This window comes from Anser brachyrhynchus (genome assembly GCF_964034855.1).
Source record: "Anser brachyrhynchus genome assembly, chromosome: 13".
NCBI classification, from domain to species: Eukaryota; Metazoa; Chordata; class Aves; order Anseriformes; family Anatidae; genus Anser; species Anser brachyrhynchus.
The window spans coordinates 13,715,198-13,732,757 of record NC_137708.1 but is presented as its reverse complement, the minus strand read 5'-3'; the positions used below and the strand labels follow the sequence as shown (position 1 = coordinate 13,732,757).

The window sequence follows — 17,560 nt, the reverse complement described above, 5'->3', positions numbered from 1 at the left end:
AACGTCTGCTTGAGGCGGGTGGTTTCAAAGTGACAGCTTTATTGGTTTTTCCTTCACACGCGTACATGGCTCGCAAGCCCCCTCTGCGCCCCGAAGGGTTATAAAGCAGCGCCCAGCTGAGGATGTTAGGCGAGGAGAACACCTCAGAGGCCTGGCTGGGCATAGACACCTGCCTTCTGTGTGACACAATGCTAGACCGAAATGAGACAAAACAAAACAAAAAGAGAGCTGAAGGCAGAGTTTAAACATACATCGAAAGGAGGTAGTATGCAAATCGTTTCTAGGGTATACCCATAACAGCGACGCTGGGAGGGATAAGGCTAACAGCAAAGAAAGAAGGCGTCCAACAACGGCTTCCTATGTAATGGGAGCCCGGTACAAAAACTGGGTTAACCTCGCAGGTCCATGGAAGAATGGATACAAAAATAAAAATGAAAAAGCCACCACTAAAATACAGCTCTGAGACTGATATTTCACACCGGCTATCAGGTGTTTATAGCTGTTGATTTTACATCTCAGCCCTGCATTTTTCCCTCTCCTGAAAAAGGCACTCAGTGCCTAATTCTTACTCACCACCTCCAGAACTTTCTGTATTTTGTTCCTGGCTACCACAGCTACAGTAACTTGTTAACTTCAGTTATTTCTGAAGCTGCTATGCAAAACCCACACAAGTGCAGCTGAGAAGAGAGGATGGGGACTGACTGACTGGGGAGATACTGTACAGATACAGTGTATTGCCTCGCAGTGCATTGCAGAACGACAGCCCAAATCACTCCTTTAAACGGAAAGACGAAAAGCTTCCTATTAACATTGATCAGTTTGTATGCCTACATTCACAAGAACTCTAAAGTAGTATTTTCCAGAAAGCATTGGATTTAAAACATCCCTACATTTGTCTAATTGATATTGCCACCAAAAAATAGAATTAAAACCAAGTATCTTACTTGCTGGCTTGAAAAAAATCAAGCCCGCACATAGCTATTATGTTAGAGAGTTCCAAAGAATGGCATTCAACCACAGCAGTAACATGAAGAATGGAATACATGTAATGAGCTAAGTGCAAAAAGATCCTTTCCATTATATTACACTTCCCCAAATGCAATAGGTTAACATGTAGTGTTTACACAGTAAAAACTATTATATTTTCTGAACTCCTCCACACTGCTCAGATGTCACCAATGCATTCAATTCAAACACAAACTTTAAATACTCTAATAAACTTGTATAAGTTTAGAAACTTTAAAACTCCACAACTTATAAACTTTATAAACCACAAGTAGAAGGCAAATATACCAGAGTATGCATAGTTTTCAAAGCATAAGTATATCATGATCAATTGAGTATCCTCCTTCATCTGAAGCAATGCATCTTATTTACCTCAACAAGCCACGATTTGAGGATCATGGCATTAAATGTTATTTTGGAAATATACCGAAAAACATTGAAGGGAGAATGAAATTTAGAGGACAAAAGTAAGTCATAGAAATCACTTGTATTTAGAACACACATGCAGTATGCTCTGAGCTTCCCTGAAAAAAATAGTGCAACTCAGTGTATATTCTGAATCAAATCAAGATGCGGTACACTTTTATTTCTTTGAAAAAAATACTGTTTCTAAAAATATTCAGATGTCCTCTAAACTTTGACTTACTTTATGGAACTATAGCTTTAAATTTACTTTTCATATGCAAAATATTTACACTTTATAAACTTGCAGAATTTCTAAAACTATATTATGTATACTTACACAACTTAATTTATATATAATACTATTATATCCTGCAGATCAAAACTCACATGTACAATAATTTACAGTGATAGAAGTCTCAAGCATCAAAACAACTCCTTTAAAATAACAGTATCAGTCCTCAACAGATTCTGAATTGCAAAGTTTGCCTGAATATCATTAAACTTCTGAGAATATGCAAAATCCTAATTAAATATCAAGTAGCAAGGTCTGTGCTGTCATAAGAAATGCTTGCAGCTATTAAAAAAACCTGAAAAAAACAAATTAAAGGTTTAAAAAAAGCCTCTGAAATGAAGACTTCAAACTAGAATTCACTGGAAGGTTCAATATAAGTGCACACGCTATATGCAAATCTCATATACTGAAGCCCCTTAAATATTTAAGAATAAATTCACTAAACAAAAGTTAAATATACATTAAACAGAAAACTAGAAATTTACAAGTTTTTAACAGTATTCATAACTGATTTTTTTTTTTTGCCTACTTTGGTATAAAAGCTCCTCTAAACAGGCACATTTTTTTTTATAAGACATATTCAAGGTTTAATACAATGGCTATTGCTGGATATTTAAGCAATGTCCCTGCGGGTATGTTTTTAATTATATAAACCTTCTTTAGAAGCATTTTATTCTGTATTAATCCAAACAGCCAACAGTGATAATTTGTAATATACTGAAATGTTCAACAGTTAACCAAAACAGGACTTCTCAGAATCCAGTACAATTGTCATTTTTTCAAAAAAGTTACAATAAAAAATAGATTTTTCTTTTATTTTGATACCTACTGGGCTATTTGAACAGTTTAGTTAGAAAGAGAAGTTATCAGAGAAATTCCTTCCAGATTTTCACTTATTTTGGAAAAGGAAAATTTGGAATTCTCAGGTAACCAGAAAATTTCAACACTTCTCTGAAATCTTACAATGTGATTTATTTTTGCCTCATGAAGTCCACAGTCTTATTCCTAACAGGAATACACACATACCTAATTTTACACAATGTGAATATTCCTATTGACATTAACGTGTTTATTCACAACCGAGACTGAGCATGAATTCCCTTACAGGAACACAACCTACAATGTAATAAATTAAAGCATTCTTAGGAAAACGGTTGATCGATTTCAATTCAATTGTACCAGGCTTTCCAAGATAACTCAAAGCATTCCATAACTAGAAGCTGATTATTCATGTTCCCACTCCACAGGTTCTGAAAGGCACATAAATGAAGAGTTGGTTTCGTCTGTTTTGAAGTCCTCCTCAAATGAAGACAGTCTAAAATACTTTGTGTTAGGACAGTCTAACGTAAGGCATTAAAATATTCTTCTTTATACTATAGATCTATATTAAGCACCACTTGCTATTACAATAGAGAAAGAAGCCAACTTTTTCTTCAAAAATGCGTTTGTACTTGGGACATCATTTGTGAGGGAGATGTTGATGAAGCTGATGAGTTGGCTATCTTAGCATTATTTGTGATCTGTAGCTCTTCAAGTCTCCTCATATAATCATCCCGTAACGCAAGGAGCTCCATGTAACGCTGCTCCACTGGATTTGGCTGCTGAAAAGAGATCTGTATTAGTCCTTTATCACTTCAGTCCAAGTACATCTATACAGGTTGCAGCAGTATCTATAATTTTCCTGGTAGTACCTAGTATTTCTAGTTTCCAACATAGGTACCAAGTTGTAGCTAAAGAGAAATATTTCATTCTATAATGCAAGAGCCCTCTGGGTTCAAGTTGTTTTCATCCAAAGCAAAATCTTGCTTTACTCAAAACAATTCTTCCTACCTCAATAAAAATGAGGCAGAATTTCCTGGAGCATATGGATTTTATTTTCTTATTATCTAATACTGTGTGTAAGATAGGTGTGAATACCTTGCCCACAGCTTTTCTCTTCCTTACTTAAGAGGTTTTAGATTCCAGAGTTCAAATGTCTTGCTTTCCCTAAAAACGTGGTTAGCCAGACTGAAGTTTTTAGCTATACTGATCAGGTTATGATGAAATCCGAATCTTCACATTAAATAACCACTCTTACTGACTAGAATTACATTTTCTTTTTAAACAGTAACTTTGCAAATATATATAAACGAACAAGTGAAATAAATGCAAAAGTTTATTAGAGAATTCTCTGAACAGACTTGAATGTGTTTAAAAATCAACTACCCAAGCTTTCAGATTACTCACAGCAAAAACAACTATACCCATTTTAAGCTTAGCTTCCTTCATACAGATAGAGTAATGAAATAAATGGAAAAGAAATGTTATGAGTGTCCAAAGCAGATACAGAGCTTTATATTACTTTCAGCTGTTATATACCTGTCAAGAAGTTGCTGCTGTTTCTCAATTCTCTGCCCATAGAGTTATTAACAGAAAATTTGCAGAAGCAAATTTAAATGCCCTGCCAGGTCAAAAACAGCTGAACCAGTGACTCTCAGACACACCACTTGCTATGCACCCCAGAGAAGGGGGTGATAAATGTTGAAGCAAATGTGGAAGTTGGATCAATGACTGAACCTAGTTACTAGGATGATGAGAGATGTAAGGTTAACAGTGCTGCTTGTGACACAAACTCTTCATCAGACAGAAGTCCGATGCCCTCATGGTTCTACGTAATGGCACTAAGGTAGGTCATCTCAAAAAACTGGTTCATGCCACACATGCACCACTCAGATGCTTAAGTCAAGATGACGCGTAAATTTCACGTGCAAACAAATTTGTTGCATTTTGAATATAAACATGGTGAAAAGGAGTTACTACTAGCAGAAGCACAGGATGTTATCACAAGGGTTTGCATATCTAATAAGAAACTCCTGCCAAAAACTTTTCCTGAATAATAGCAAAGTCCACTTTAAAGTAGATTTACTACAGCTAGTTTGCGTACCCTGTAATTCTTCACTTTCTAAGTGATATCTTTGGATTCATCTTTTACGAAATGCCTTCATCTTTCACAGCAAGCAACAGAAGCCTTAAAATGAGAACTTCAAATTAAAACTGGTGACATACTTGCAAGAAGATATAGCATATTGTCTGGCTTCCTTACAGCCTCTAGAGTACTGTAAATAATATAGGAGATCAGCTGCAGAAGAGGAACTGCATTGCTTGAAAACTCCTGATTCATTCCAGAATCTGGACTGTGAACACTGCTTCTGTCAAAGAAATCGCTCCTCTGTTTTCTACTACTCAAAACTACACAGCTTGTTAAGCAGGACAAATAAGTCTCTGTACACTATCTTTACGTGCCATATTGCCTAGATTTTTAGCACGACTAACAAAAATTGAGCATTCAGATATCAAACATTAAAAGCGCAAATAGATTATGTATAGTTGGATAAAAGTGTTCCTGGATTTTCAATCTGATTCGCTGGTATAATCATCAACAGCCTTCCTCCAGTATTTACACAGTGTAAATGATGTTGGGTCAAAGTTTTAGCAAAAAAAAACCCAACAAACAGGAAAAAACTTACCATAAACCATCAACAGAGATAGCAGTTTTAAAAGAGGAACTGAATAGCCCATCTTAATTTGTAAAGGACTTTGTATGTTCTCCCAGAAAAAGGAGAAAGACAATGCAAATGCAGTGAAGCGTGCTTGTGATGCCAGTGCTCTAACTCCCCAGGGTTCAGTAAGCACTACTTCTAAGCATTGTCATTCACCCTCTAGTAATATCCACAGCCCTTAAAAATGCTCTCTCAACCCTGCCCACAAGAAAAGAGGCTCAAAAGAGTTTGAGGATGACTTTTCAGTGAAATAAGCTTTGTGCTATGAGAAGAGTTGGGTGATGTCAAAAAGAACAAAAAAACCCAAAATCCTTAATCAGTTTCATCTTTTTTCTTCTATCCTTATAAATATATTTAAAAAATGAGCAGATTGCAGATACTATTCTACAAATTAGCCGTGACACAAAAACCTACTTCCAACATCTCCAAGCATTTTATACATTTTAGACAATTCACTTACTTGTTGCCGAATTCTTGGGTTCCATCTAATGTAGTAATTGACCCAGAGCTCAAGGTGACGCATACTGGCTACTGGATAGAGCGCTCGATTTAGCTCTTTACTATAAAAGGGATTGGTGTATTTAGATTTTTCACTGTTTATCAAAGACCATAATGACAATGTTTTTTCAGTCACTTTCTGAAATGAAATTGAAATAAGAACTGTAAATATTTGCACAGAATCAGGAAACCCATCACAGAAGCCATGGTTACATTCTAACAATAATACACTTCTGATTTACTTAGAATTGTATAAGTTACTGTATTAGAAATATTCCTAAAACAGTTTTTGACGAGTATTTTAGCAACTGTATAGTCTTTAAGCTACCAAAATCAAGGAATTTACCATGCAACTATTCTACCATGAGAATAAAGCCAGCTCAAAAACACTGTCATACAAGGAATGTAGTAAATACAACACAATCAGAACTTTTTGTAATGATCTAGCACCAAGATAGCAATACAATTAAACGATCAGTGGTTTGACTGACCTCTTTTTCTCTAACAGATTCGCTGTTGTACAAGAAAGTACCAAACCGGCAACTGTACAAGTGATCCAGGATTGTAATCAAGAACTGCTCGTTGAATTCGAAGGCTGTAGGAAACTAAAACAGAAGAGGCAAATTTGTTCTTTGTATAGCAAAAACAGAGAGACACGAACATGCCCTGGTTAAGAGACTAAGAAAGGTATTTAGAAGCCTGAAAACATTTAAAAATAATTTTTAACATAATCCTTCCATATACTTCATAGCAGAATAAGAGTTCAGAAGTCACGAGGTGTTCCATCTCCTCAAACTAGTCATTAAAAAGAACTATGCCCTCAAAATACTCTGATCTTTATTTCCTAAGGAGAATACAATACTAAACAGTTACTGTTACATTTGTAACAGAGAGAAAGGTTAAGATATTCATACTGCCCTCTTTATAGCAGAGCACCGTATAAGAAAATAAGGGCCTAGCTCCTAATTCTTGGCCCTGAACAGACCAAGTTCGTTTCATTACTTACTGAAGATATGTTTAAATCACAACACTCAACACCTCCCAGTCTTCCTTTTCAAGCTTTGACAAAACAACACTGTCTGGGTATTTCAAGGAACAGCTTCACAAAAAATTATGAAGTGAAACACAGACCCTACCAAGCTAGCTGGTTGTAGTTTCTGTAAGTGTTCTGCTGGGTCACAACTCTCAGCGTGTCTCCAACAAGCCCATCTCCAATACACACTATCCTTGCATGTGTGACCACTGCGCTGTATCAAGGAACATAACTACCACTTGGATACAACTTTTAGAAATTGGGAAGAGAGATGGTATGGCTTAAAAGTAAATATACTGTTTGTTACTACACTGTCAGAGCACAGAGGTAGTCTGTCCTCTTGAAATATATATCTTTTAAAGACCTAGGTTTTGAATTTAGTAACCTCTTAACAGCATTACTTTCTGAAGCATAACGTAACGTACCTGTTTAGACATCTGCCACACGCAATCAATAAACTGGAGAAAGATGGGCGATCTGTCTGCATCAGCATGGTTTTTATCACCATGGCCTATTCTCTGAAACGAAGCAATACAACCTCCTGTTAACGAAAACAGTCCATTTTATGGCTGATAGACACCATTTCTTATTTTGCATTAGAATATAACCACTTCCGTAACAGAATAACCTGTTCTTACAATTTCAAAATTAGTTATTGTACCATGGAGGAGAGCTATTCCAAAGAAGTCCTTTTATTAAAAGCCCAAGGTCTATGTAATAGAAAAATACAATTGTTAAAGCATCCATTATATTGCAAATAAGACATTTTGAACTATATTTACATAATACATTTGTCAAAAGCCAAGCTACATACTTTATCTTCTTTTGTAACTTAAGCCGCTGGAGAACCTGTATCATGAAACTATCTGCACAAATTCTCTTCTCTCCCCACCTCCACGCTTGAACCTGAAGATACACCCTGAGAGACTGGGAACAGGACTGAGCTCAAAGAAATGTTTGTGTTCTTGACAGAAAATTAACATGTATTTTACAAGTTTGGGTGAGCCACCTTATTCTGAAAAGGAGACCACAGTAACAATCAAAGGAATTCTCCCCACAGATAGAAAAAGTACGTTTGGTAAAAGCTATTCCCTTCCTTTTCACATTTGATAGCTGAAAACAGATAAGAGGCTCAAGGAAAACAGATATTATTAAATCCTGTAATTCTACTTGAACATATTTGCCTGGAGGAGACAAAGGGTGAGGGTGAGCATGTATGTTCAACCAAGATGTCTATCTGCCTGTAAGATAGCAGGCAGAATGTCTTAAGGACGTGACAAATGACGAAGTCATTACACTTCTCTGTAACATATAATGATTTATATGATTTGCAAGATAACTTAAAATAATAGAGCTGAATGGCAGAAAATGAAGGGAAATGAGGGATTGTGGCTAAATTTAGTCAACAGCAGTGAATTACCAGAATAGCACTACAGGCAAAACAAATTGGCCACGCTGCTCACAAGTTTTCAGTTTAAAAAAGGTGGTATCTATCCGCAGGTCTTGCATATGTTCATAAAGGAAAGTCCTTCCACTTCCACTGTGGTTAGCAGTTGTAGGATCTTATTAAGGATTTGTATACGCCTGAGTATCTTCCCATTTGTAATTATTTCCCTGTCCCATTTCTTATAATAGAATTCATTATTAGAACAACGACATTGCACATAGCAAGCTATTTTGCCATCTGGATATCGCGGTAAGCTCACTATACATAGAAAAGCTGGGGTAGGGGATTCTTTTCCCACAAAAAAAAAACTACTTAAGTGCTTCACTAAATATAAAACACTGTCAGGAATTATTAAGTAGTCAGGATATACTCTGTAGGTTTGTTTGTTTAAATTTTAAACATCCAAACTGCAACTCGGATAACCTGAAAATATGAAGCCTCTATCAGCTACCTTGTTTAAGGCACTGAAGTGCAGAGCACATACAATCAAAATACTTTCTGCTTGCATTATTTTTATTCTATAGACACTCTAGAGAGCAAGCGTATTCACTATAAGATAAACAACCCATCAAATCAAACTATACAATCCTCTCAGAAAACAGCACGTGTTTAAAGGAGAGTGGCTTCAACCACTTCCAATGAGTATTACTTCAGTGAGCAAGTTGAGAAAATAAGGCAGTATTTTAAGCAAAGGCAAGCAATTAAAATCATCCTTGCTGCTGCCACATTGTCAGAGATGACCCAGTGGACTGAGCTAGTCACCTGGAAGGGGTCTAAAAGACCTACTTCACTAGTAGGAGAAAAACATTTCCTGTCAAAAGACTGCTCTGATTACTGAAACTCAAATTAATGGTTTAGTAAAGAAACCTACAGATGATTCAAGTTTATTCATAATGAAGGACATACAGATCTCTTTTTTAAGCTCAGTGTTAAATCGTCATTAGGCTACTGGTCTCCAAGTGATACAACCTAACCTTATCTGCATTATGACTAACGTTTTAAAACTAAAAAATAAAATACAACCGGAATAAAAAAGACAAACCAGTGTCTTCCTGTGGCTACACCAACACAGTACGTGAAAGGTTTATGTAAGATCAGTACTAAAAGACTACAGGTAGGGACTCAGAAATCTGGACTAAAGCTGATATTCATAACAGCCAAGATGCAAATCTCCTAAGGCTCACAGCACCTTTTGAATGTCAGATCAAAGATGGCAAGCTGAAGTGATTCATGCTGAACAGCAACACATGGGATTTCCAAATGACTGAGACACTCCTACAACCATAAAACAGGCATGAAATACACCCATAGGTATACTTTTCCATTTTTTCATTTTCCAGATTGCCCGTTTTCCTGATTTTAGCAACACTAAGTAATACCTTTAGAATATTCCACAGGGGACAAAACTGTCTGTTAAGTAACTTCTGTTGAAGGTGCATTACACATGAGTAGGATATTAAAAACTACAATTTCCCCTTAACCTTCTAAGCATCTAGAAGAAGCCTGAACAGAACTAGAGGTGGCATTTTGAGCCAACTCTTTGACAGCCTTTTGAGACCTATTATGACAAGTTCTAGAACATTTGAGAAGAAGCATTCAAAACATCACTCAAGACGTTGCTCAGACTTGTTCATCTGCCTCCCGTGACATTTACAACAGTACAAATGTGGAGAAAGCAGGAATAGGGGAAGAAATAAAGCCTCATGTTCCAACCTTATTTGATCTTTTTCTGAAAAGCCTGGGAGGCCATCATTCTTCTGCCTTCTCGTTTTCTCTGCTCAGTCACCACAGTTATACTAGCAATTCTGCACTTTTAAAAGGCTGTACAGGACATGCATAATTAAAACCAAACAGGCCCAAAACAAAAAATGCTCTGCTCAGGTTTACCTAGAGATGTTTGATGTCAGAATTCCAAAATAACAAGAAGAATTTTCCGACCCTGTCGCAACGAGTAATTTAACACTGGAAACGTTTTGTAACGTTAACGTTGCATAGCCCTCGCAATTATCTTCCAATTCTTACCGATGCAAATTTGTGTCCAAAGCTTATCCACTCTTTCTGCACCAGAACTTCAAAGCCTTCAATTGTCCTGTAGTAGCTGTCTAGCATCAGCATAGCCAGCGACGTTAGCTGTGCTGTCCGGTCCCAGCCATCACTGCAGTGAACCAGCACAGAGCTCCTCCCTGAGGATACCTTGTCCGCCACTTGAATAGCTCCTGTCAAGACAAGCTAACAGACACCAAACAATAAAGGAGATTAGTGTTACCATTCTTACCATGCTAACAAAAATAAATTGATTTCATTGTATCTACAGAGTATCTAAATTGATACTGTTTCCATTAAAAGACATACAGAGCATGGCATAGTTAATTGGAAAAGAATCTTGTAGGAGATCAAGTAAATTTCTTGTATAAAAATAGAGGAACAGATTGGTTCCCTAATCCCTTAGTAAGATCTAATTCATCTCAGAGCAAATTCTTAAAAATGGGGCAGAAAACAGTAACCTTGATAAACTGAAGAACATAAGCTTCTTTTTTTAACAGAAAAAGAAGATTTACCATAGGAATTACTCTCCAAAATTCTGTATTTCATTTGGTTCTTTTCTTTGGACTAAATTACTGAAGCATCTCAGTTGTTAGAAAAAGGCACTTCTATCCCTCTAATAGGCTTATTTTCCAAATATTAACTTAAAATAAAAATATTAAGTAGGATTGATTGCATAATACTCCAATATTTTTGTACAGATGTACTTGATACAAGAGGTTCAAAGGTCAACTAGTAAATTACAATTTTAAATAAGTATTAAAAAATTACCTTTATATGTTCTAACCAATGGGTTGATTCCAGACTCGACAACCAGTGTGATTCTTCCACGTTAGGATAAACAATGTCCTTCAACTTCTTCAAAGACTCCCGCATGACATGAATATTGTGAATGTCCAAGAAGAAAAGTTCTGCATTGGGATATGCATCTTCACTTTCATATCCTCCCCCAGTCGCCTACAAACAAGAGATGTAGAATTAACTTTAGTCCTATATTGTTGTACCAGCATTTAAAAAGAGGGAGAACGGACTGACAATTTATGACGCCTAACTAGAAAATAAAGTATAATTTCATTTTGTTTGTTGCTCTCGTTTAAGACGGATGAAAGCTTTGGAGGAGCAAATGCTGCAGAAAACAAATACTCAGCAGCTTCCGTTCATCCAAAAAGACAAAGTATATTAAATATAGCAGAGGGCCAGAAAGACGTTCAGGTTGATCCAGCTAGCCTAGTTCCTTTCAATACATCAGGGAGTCACCCTAAAAAGGAAAATGAATTATTTTAAATTTACACTAAAAAGGTTGTTTGCACTTTTGGGCCTGGAAGCCTTTGAATAGGATTGAACCAGCTAGGTAAGGGACTAACACATATCAGGACAGAAGGACAGGGTTGTTTTGAAAATCAAAGGACATTTATACCTTCCTTATTACTTTAGAGATTTAATGGTGGTAAACAGTTTTTCCTTGTCTGACATTATATTGTCAATATTTTTTCTTCATTTCTGTTCACTTTTCCCATCAGGGATTAAACAAGCTTATAATTCTGAACACAAAAGAAATCAACTTTCCAGGCAAATTACAAAGGTTAAATTAAAATGTAGAGTACATCACACAAAACAGCAATTACTTGTAACATACTAGATCAGCACTTTCTGGAAATAAAATTGCTCATTTGTTTGTTTTTATACTAATTAGACAGAAATGCAGTCAAAAGGATGTGTCTATTTCTGTACACCATTAATTTAAACCAGAGTAAATTTCACATTTACCAATGCAAACTCGCTATCAAAAAATCTTTCCTGGGCTTAAACTGCCTAGTTATTTACTACTAAAATTGAACTGATATTTAAATAGATAAAAACAATAAAATTTTTGGCCAAGTAGAATTACATTTTAGAGTTAAGCTTAAATACAAGCTACACTTAAGAGTTAAGTTCTTAAAGGCCAATGCTAGGATTCTTAAACTAGTAAAAATATTTATGTATACTTTACATATACTTTAAAATAACTTTCCTACCATCAATTTCTACTGTTGAAGACTAAACATTAGATCATTAAGAAATTTAAAACAAGTCTATTGTAATGCTGCTCTCCGAGCATTTTGTTGCTACCCGAGGAGGATAGCAGAGGATGTGTCTGCTCACAAGGGAGGAAAGATAAAAACCACACGTATTTTAGGACAATACCACTGATGAGGTTTTCTGAAGATAGCTGCAAAATCACAGCATCTCCTACAGACGGGAAAAACATGCCATGCCATGAGTTGTGATAAATAATTCCTGTCTCTCTAAGACATTACAGCCACCAACTACACATCAGAAGGCAACCTAAAGTACGGTATAGCCTTTTCCCGTTGGTACCACTTACATTTCTATACAGTAGCACCACATCTCTATTCTACGCTCTCCACCTCTTTCCTCACAAGTGGGGATATTCTCAGAGCTGCCAGGCTCTCTGCTAAAGGCAGTAATGACTGTATTTTTCTCTTTCCTTTGAGTATTCTGAAGCCCTGGTAGGGAACGATTGCAATTTTAGCATTAGGGCTGCAGCAGCTCCTCCTGACTGAGTGGTCTTGACCACAGCCCTGAGAACACTGCAATGTACAAGTAGTGCAGCCCCATTTTGCTCATGCTAACCTTCACAGCTATTCAAGAAATAACTTTTTTTTTCCAGATCAGCATTGACTTGCACTTTAAGTCACTGTTTCTCAGATCCAGAAATGTACCTTACAGATTTTAAGTCTGAGTATGAAACATTTAATCATGTCAGGTGTTAATTAAAACACATGGGTGAAATACAAACCATCTAAAAAGCTGAAAAATGTGCACACATCTTCAGTAAGATGCGTGCATGTAGGAAGTTTGGCCGTAACGCACCTTTGAAATATCTACGGTAAATATTTGAGTTTGTCTAAGAACTGGGGAAAAAATTAAGTTAATTGTAAGAACTGACATTCCTTCCACAAGGCAAACAGATGGATTACACATCTGTAACAAAAATGGGATCTTTTGTTCACCCATAAAAATTCACCATATAGAGGACATAATGTAATTTGTAGAGTAAAACACAAGCAATGGAGGTATACCCTCAGAATACAATCCATCGGATTAAGACCTAGCTAAACACCCCCTGGGACACCGTATACCATACGTTCTTTCAGAGATGAAACAAGCCTTATTACTTATTCAATGAACTGTATTCTCTATTACAGAGAAGACATTGTAAAAGGTATAGACGTGTGTTTAAGTTAAAGAGAGCAAAACCCTAACATCACAGGTGCACTTGAATTCTGAAGCAACTTAACGTTTATGTTGCATGCGACCCTCCTAGAGGCAAACAAGCTTTATCATTTCCTATTTCTTTCAGCACAAACATTGGAGAGGATTCATTCCACTAAATTAGTATTTTATGCCAAAAAAATATTCAGAAGCTAAATTCATTTTTTTCCCAGGTAAGCATGCTCATCATTTTGCTAAGATCTCAAGCCCTCTTGAGTTAATCTCTCTAGTGCTCTTTACTGCACAGACTCACAACTTCACTAAGTACCAAAGAGCTTGTTCACTTCACTTGTGCCACAAGTTCAGTGGGCAAGGGACTATCCCAGACACAGGGAGAGCAGCTGGTACATGGCTATGTACCATACTCTCATATCCATGGCTATGCCCATACTCTTTAGAATGCAAGCCCAAAAGTTAAATTAATTATCATTTTGTCATTAATTGTCATCTTCTCTTTATTTACTGGATGTCTGCATAGGACTGAAGTGGTTCACGTCATAGTTAAGGAGAACCAAACACAGGATGCTTATCAGTGAACTTGGCTTTACGCACAGCTTTTCCAGGAAACGAGTTGTGGCTTGCACCCAGGCGCCCCATCATTGCTACGAGAAGACACGCTCTACAGCTTTGCCCACGTCTACCTCAATTGGCCGAAAACAATCTACAGAGTAATCGTACCTGATTTCAGCCCCACACTAAGGTCTGTGCTGGACTGATAAGAGACAGGGTAGAGAGCGTCTCCAAATCCACATATGATCCTAAAACTCTGCTTTTGACCTACTCTAAGTGTGCATGTTCTTTCATGGCCTTGATACTCATTATTTGATCAGGTAAATATACATATTTGCTTAAGTAAGTTTACCTATAGCAAGGCTTTTACTGTTCTGAGAAACCTCCTCAAAGAAAACTTTGAAATTTAAGTCCTCACCACACCCCCCTTCACAAATAACAATTAAGCATCCATTTACCTTGTTTGCAACTGCATTGACATTGGGCCTAGCATCATAGATGGTCAGTTTTGATATTTGTCCATTAGCCTCCCTGATGATATCAAGATATCTTTCATCGTCTTTATTCCTCTTCCCACTCATTCCAACCAGAGGCTGACTGCAGCGCATAATAACAGCTTGGTTCTCTGGATGAATCCAAGACAGGACCTAGTCACATGCCAAAAACACAATGGAAGAAATACATTTCATTAAAAGCCGCAACTTAAGTTACATTCTTTAAAACAGATAATAGGAAAATTAACACTTTAATTTTATTTCTTAAAAAATTAGTTCCCGAACATCTCAAATTCTTCCTATTTATTTTCATAAAATTTAATAATAATCTCTAAAGGTTCATTCTGTTACATACTCAACTCTTACTGAAATTTTATGTGCTTGAAGAATCCAGTGCATTTCATTTTTCCTGCAAGTCTCAAGTTGCACAAATAATTCTGAAAAGCAAACTGGAAAAAAACACAGCAATGCCTGCTGAAACGAAGAAAATTCAGAAGAATGAACTCACTGTAGCTACTACGACTAATATGTTCCAATGCTACAGGAAACCCTACACACACTTTTTTTTTTTTTTTTTGCATAAGGAAGAAAAGTTGAACCTTTCTGCAGTAGCCTGAATGCTTCCCTTTCTCCTTGAAGTGGATTTTGTTCCTCAGCCCTCTTTACAATTAGGAGGTACTGGGGCAAAGCGTCTGCTGCATTTATTGTTTTTCTGAGCTAGGGCTGCCCTGAGGACAGATTGCCATGCAAGAAATTAAAGATTTGTACCCTAAGAAGCAGGTAATAGTTTATCCTGGTTAACTCTGAAGGTAGAATATTCTCACAGAGTTTGACAAAGCTGTGAGTTACATGGAGAAAGAACATCAGAAGTCAAAAAAAATCTTCCAAAAGTATTCACTGCTGAAATACGAACCTTAGTTGTACGTCTAGAAACAGAATTAGTCTGTGTGAGCGTGAATAGGATTGGTTACTTCCCATCAAGAATAACATTATTATTACCAAGGAAATTACTATTACTTTACAGGCTGTATAAAAGACTTGCCATGTGTTTTGAGACAATACAGAAGATACAGCTAGGTTATAAGAACCATCCAAACACACACATTCTATATATATAAACAATGAAGAGCAATTTAACATATATATTAAACCTATATGCATATTATATCCTACACATACGCATGGGTCTATATACAGTAAATATATGACTCCTAGGCTGCCAGTGAATACCATCTAACAAATATTTATCATTTTTAATTTCCCATCTGTTTGATATCAAGTGAGATACAAGGCAGCTTTCTGATACTGGCTAAGAATCCAAAACATTTTGCAAGTTTGCCAAGGTGAAACATTAGATAAGAGATTGTGTTGTACTACAAAATAATATTTTTTACAGTGTTGTAAAGAGCTGCTACATAAAAATTCTCTTACCTCAAAGAATTGTAGTTACAGAAACATACCCAGAGAGTCAAATGGGTTTATCTTCAATTCCACAGCCTGATTTAAAATAGCATAGAACTAAAAATCCCAAAAATTCACTATGGCGACTATGCACAAAATTTTGTTTTAGGAGAGACCATTGGAATTACGTTTAAATGCCATGCAGTTTGCTTACACATGAGAAGGATAACACTTGCTATCACTTTTTACGCACATGCAACAATAGTCAATAAACTAGTACAGATGGCAGTCCTAGGCTCATACTTCATTAAGAAAAGGGAATCTGCAATGCTGGCAGTTGTTACTAGAAAAGTCAAGTTAAAACCAACACAGTTGGAATGCATAATTGTTGTAGGAAATGAGGCTTGGCCATCACACTAGTTTCAAATAGACAAAAAAAATCAGCCAGTCAAAACAACTTTGCTGTAACCATTTCCATAAAAAAGGCATCCTCTGTGTCATGTTCAGCAAAAAGTTGTTTGGAAACAAAACTAGCTACGCTCTAAGACAACTTTCATCACGCAGTACTCACCGGAATTCTATTTCGGGACCTAAAGGCAGCAACTTTCTTGAGATCTTCATCTGTTGCATTATATGGCACTACTAAGAGTGATGGATATGTGTCACACAGTCCGTAATGCTCATTAATAAAAGTTACTCGCCACCGTTCATTAGGCAGTCCCTAAAAGGCAAAGTTTTTCAACATATTTTTGCCTGTACAACTAGTAATTCTGCTCTCAAATTTTACATGATATTATGGCCACATGGTGGCAACAAGCTACCAACTCAACCTAACTACAGCAGTATTTCAAAACAATAGAAGAAAAAAATTACAAGACCACAGAAGACAGCCCACTGCTGATGGATTTGGTCTTAGCTACATATCTTACACGTATACTCTTTACATGCACAATTCTATCCTCACAAGTTTCAAAACAATATCTAAACTAGTAGAGGAGTTTCTTCAACCACAGAACTAGGGAAAGAAAATTTCTCTCCTCCCTCAAAGCACTGCCTTTCCATTTCGCCTGCTGAAAAGAGATTACGGCCCTGAAAAGAGGGGGAGGAAGTCTGATCTCAGCCTTTTTTCCTTGTAGTCTGATGCTGCCTTCAATTAAAAAAAAAAAAAAGAGAGATTCAAGACAGCCTTTCCACTAACAAACTTCTGGTTGCAGTCTGCTCAGTAAAGTATTTCAAAAACAGCAGTCAGGAAATTGAGCAAGACTGATAAGCTCTCCACACACAATGGGGTTTGTGCGGGTGTTTGTATTTTACTTTTTGGGGGGTTTGGGGCCTCTACCTTGAACCAAACGGATCATGTGGAAGTTGGGATACACTTTAGTCCATTAACAATTAGAGAGGGAAAAAAAGCAAGGACATTCTAACTGTAGTATTTAAAGCGATAAACAAATTGTCTAATAGTAAGAAATGTTAAAATTAAATAATGTTATCCTCTTTCATTAACATTTTTCCACGATCATCTAAAGAGAAAACTGATTAACATATAAATAACTTCTGTAAAGTAATTCTATTTCTGAAATAAGCCTTTATTATTATTAAACTTCTTGAAGAATCAGA

General features: G+C 36.4%; 1 protein-coding gene across 8 annotated transcripts in view; it reads right to left on the bottom strand.

The window, feature by feature from the left end:
* Nucleotides 1-19: 19 nt before the first annotated feature.
* Nucleotides 20-17,560, bottom strand: part of MTM1 (myotubularin 1) — a 39,950-nt gene continuing 22,409 nt past the window's right edge. For 5 of the 8 annotated variants that reach the window (XM_080554017.1, XM_080554012.1, XM_080554014.1 and 2 more), the window contains exons 9-16: nucleotides 16,515-16,664; nucleotides 14,507-14,695; nucleotides 11,034-11,219; nucleotides 10,242-10,448; nucleotides 7,198-7,290; nucleotides 6,231-6,344; nucleotides 5,702-5,878; nucleotides 20-3,303 (exon numbers count right to left, since the gene is read on the bottom strand). In XM_080554017.1, the coding sequence (XP_080410143.1) occupies nucleotides 3,136-3,303; nucleotides 5,702-5,878; nucleotides 6,231-6,344; nucleotides 7,198-7,290; nucleotides 10,242-10,448; nucleotides 11,034-11,219; nucleotides 14,507-14,695; nucleotides 16,515-16,664 (1,284 nt within the window). In that variant the 3' untranslated portion in view covers nucleotides 20-3,135. The remainder of the gene's footprint in view (nucleotides 3,304-5,701; nucleotides 5,879-6,230; nucleotides 6,345-7,197; nucleotides 7,291-10,241; nucleotides 10,449-11,033; nucleotides 11,220-14,506; nucleotides 14,696-16,514; nucleotides 16,665-17,560) is intronic. The other 3 variants (XM_080554013.1, XM_080554018.1, XM_080554019.1) reach the window with 1 other exon arrangement.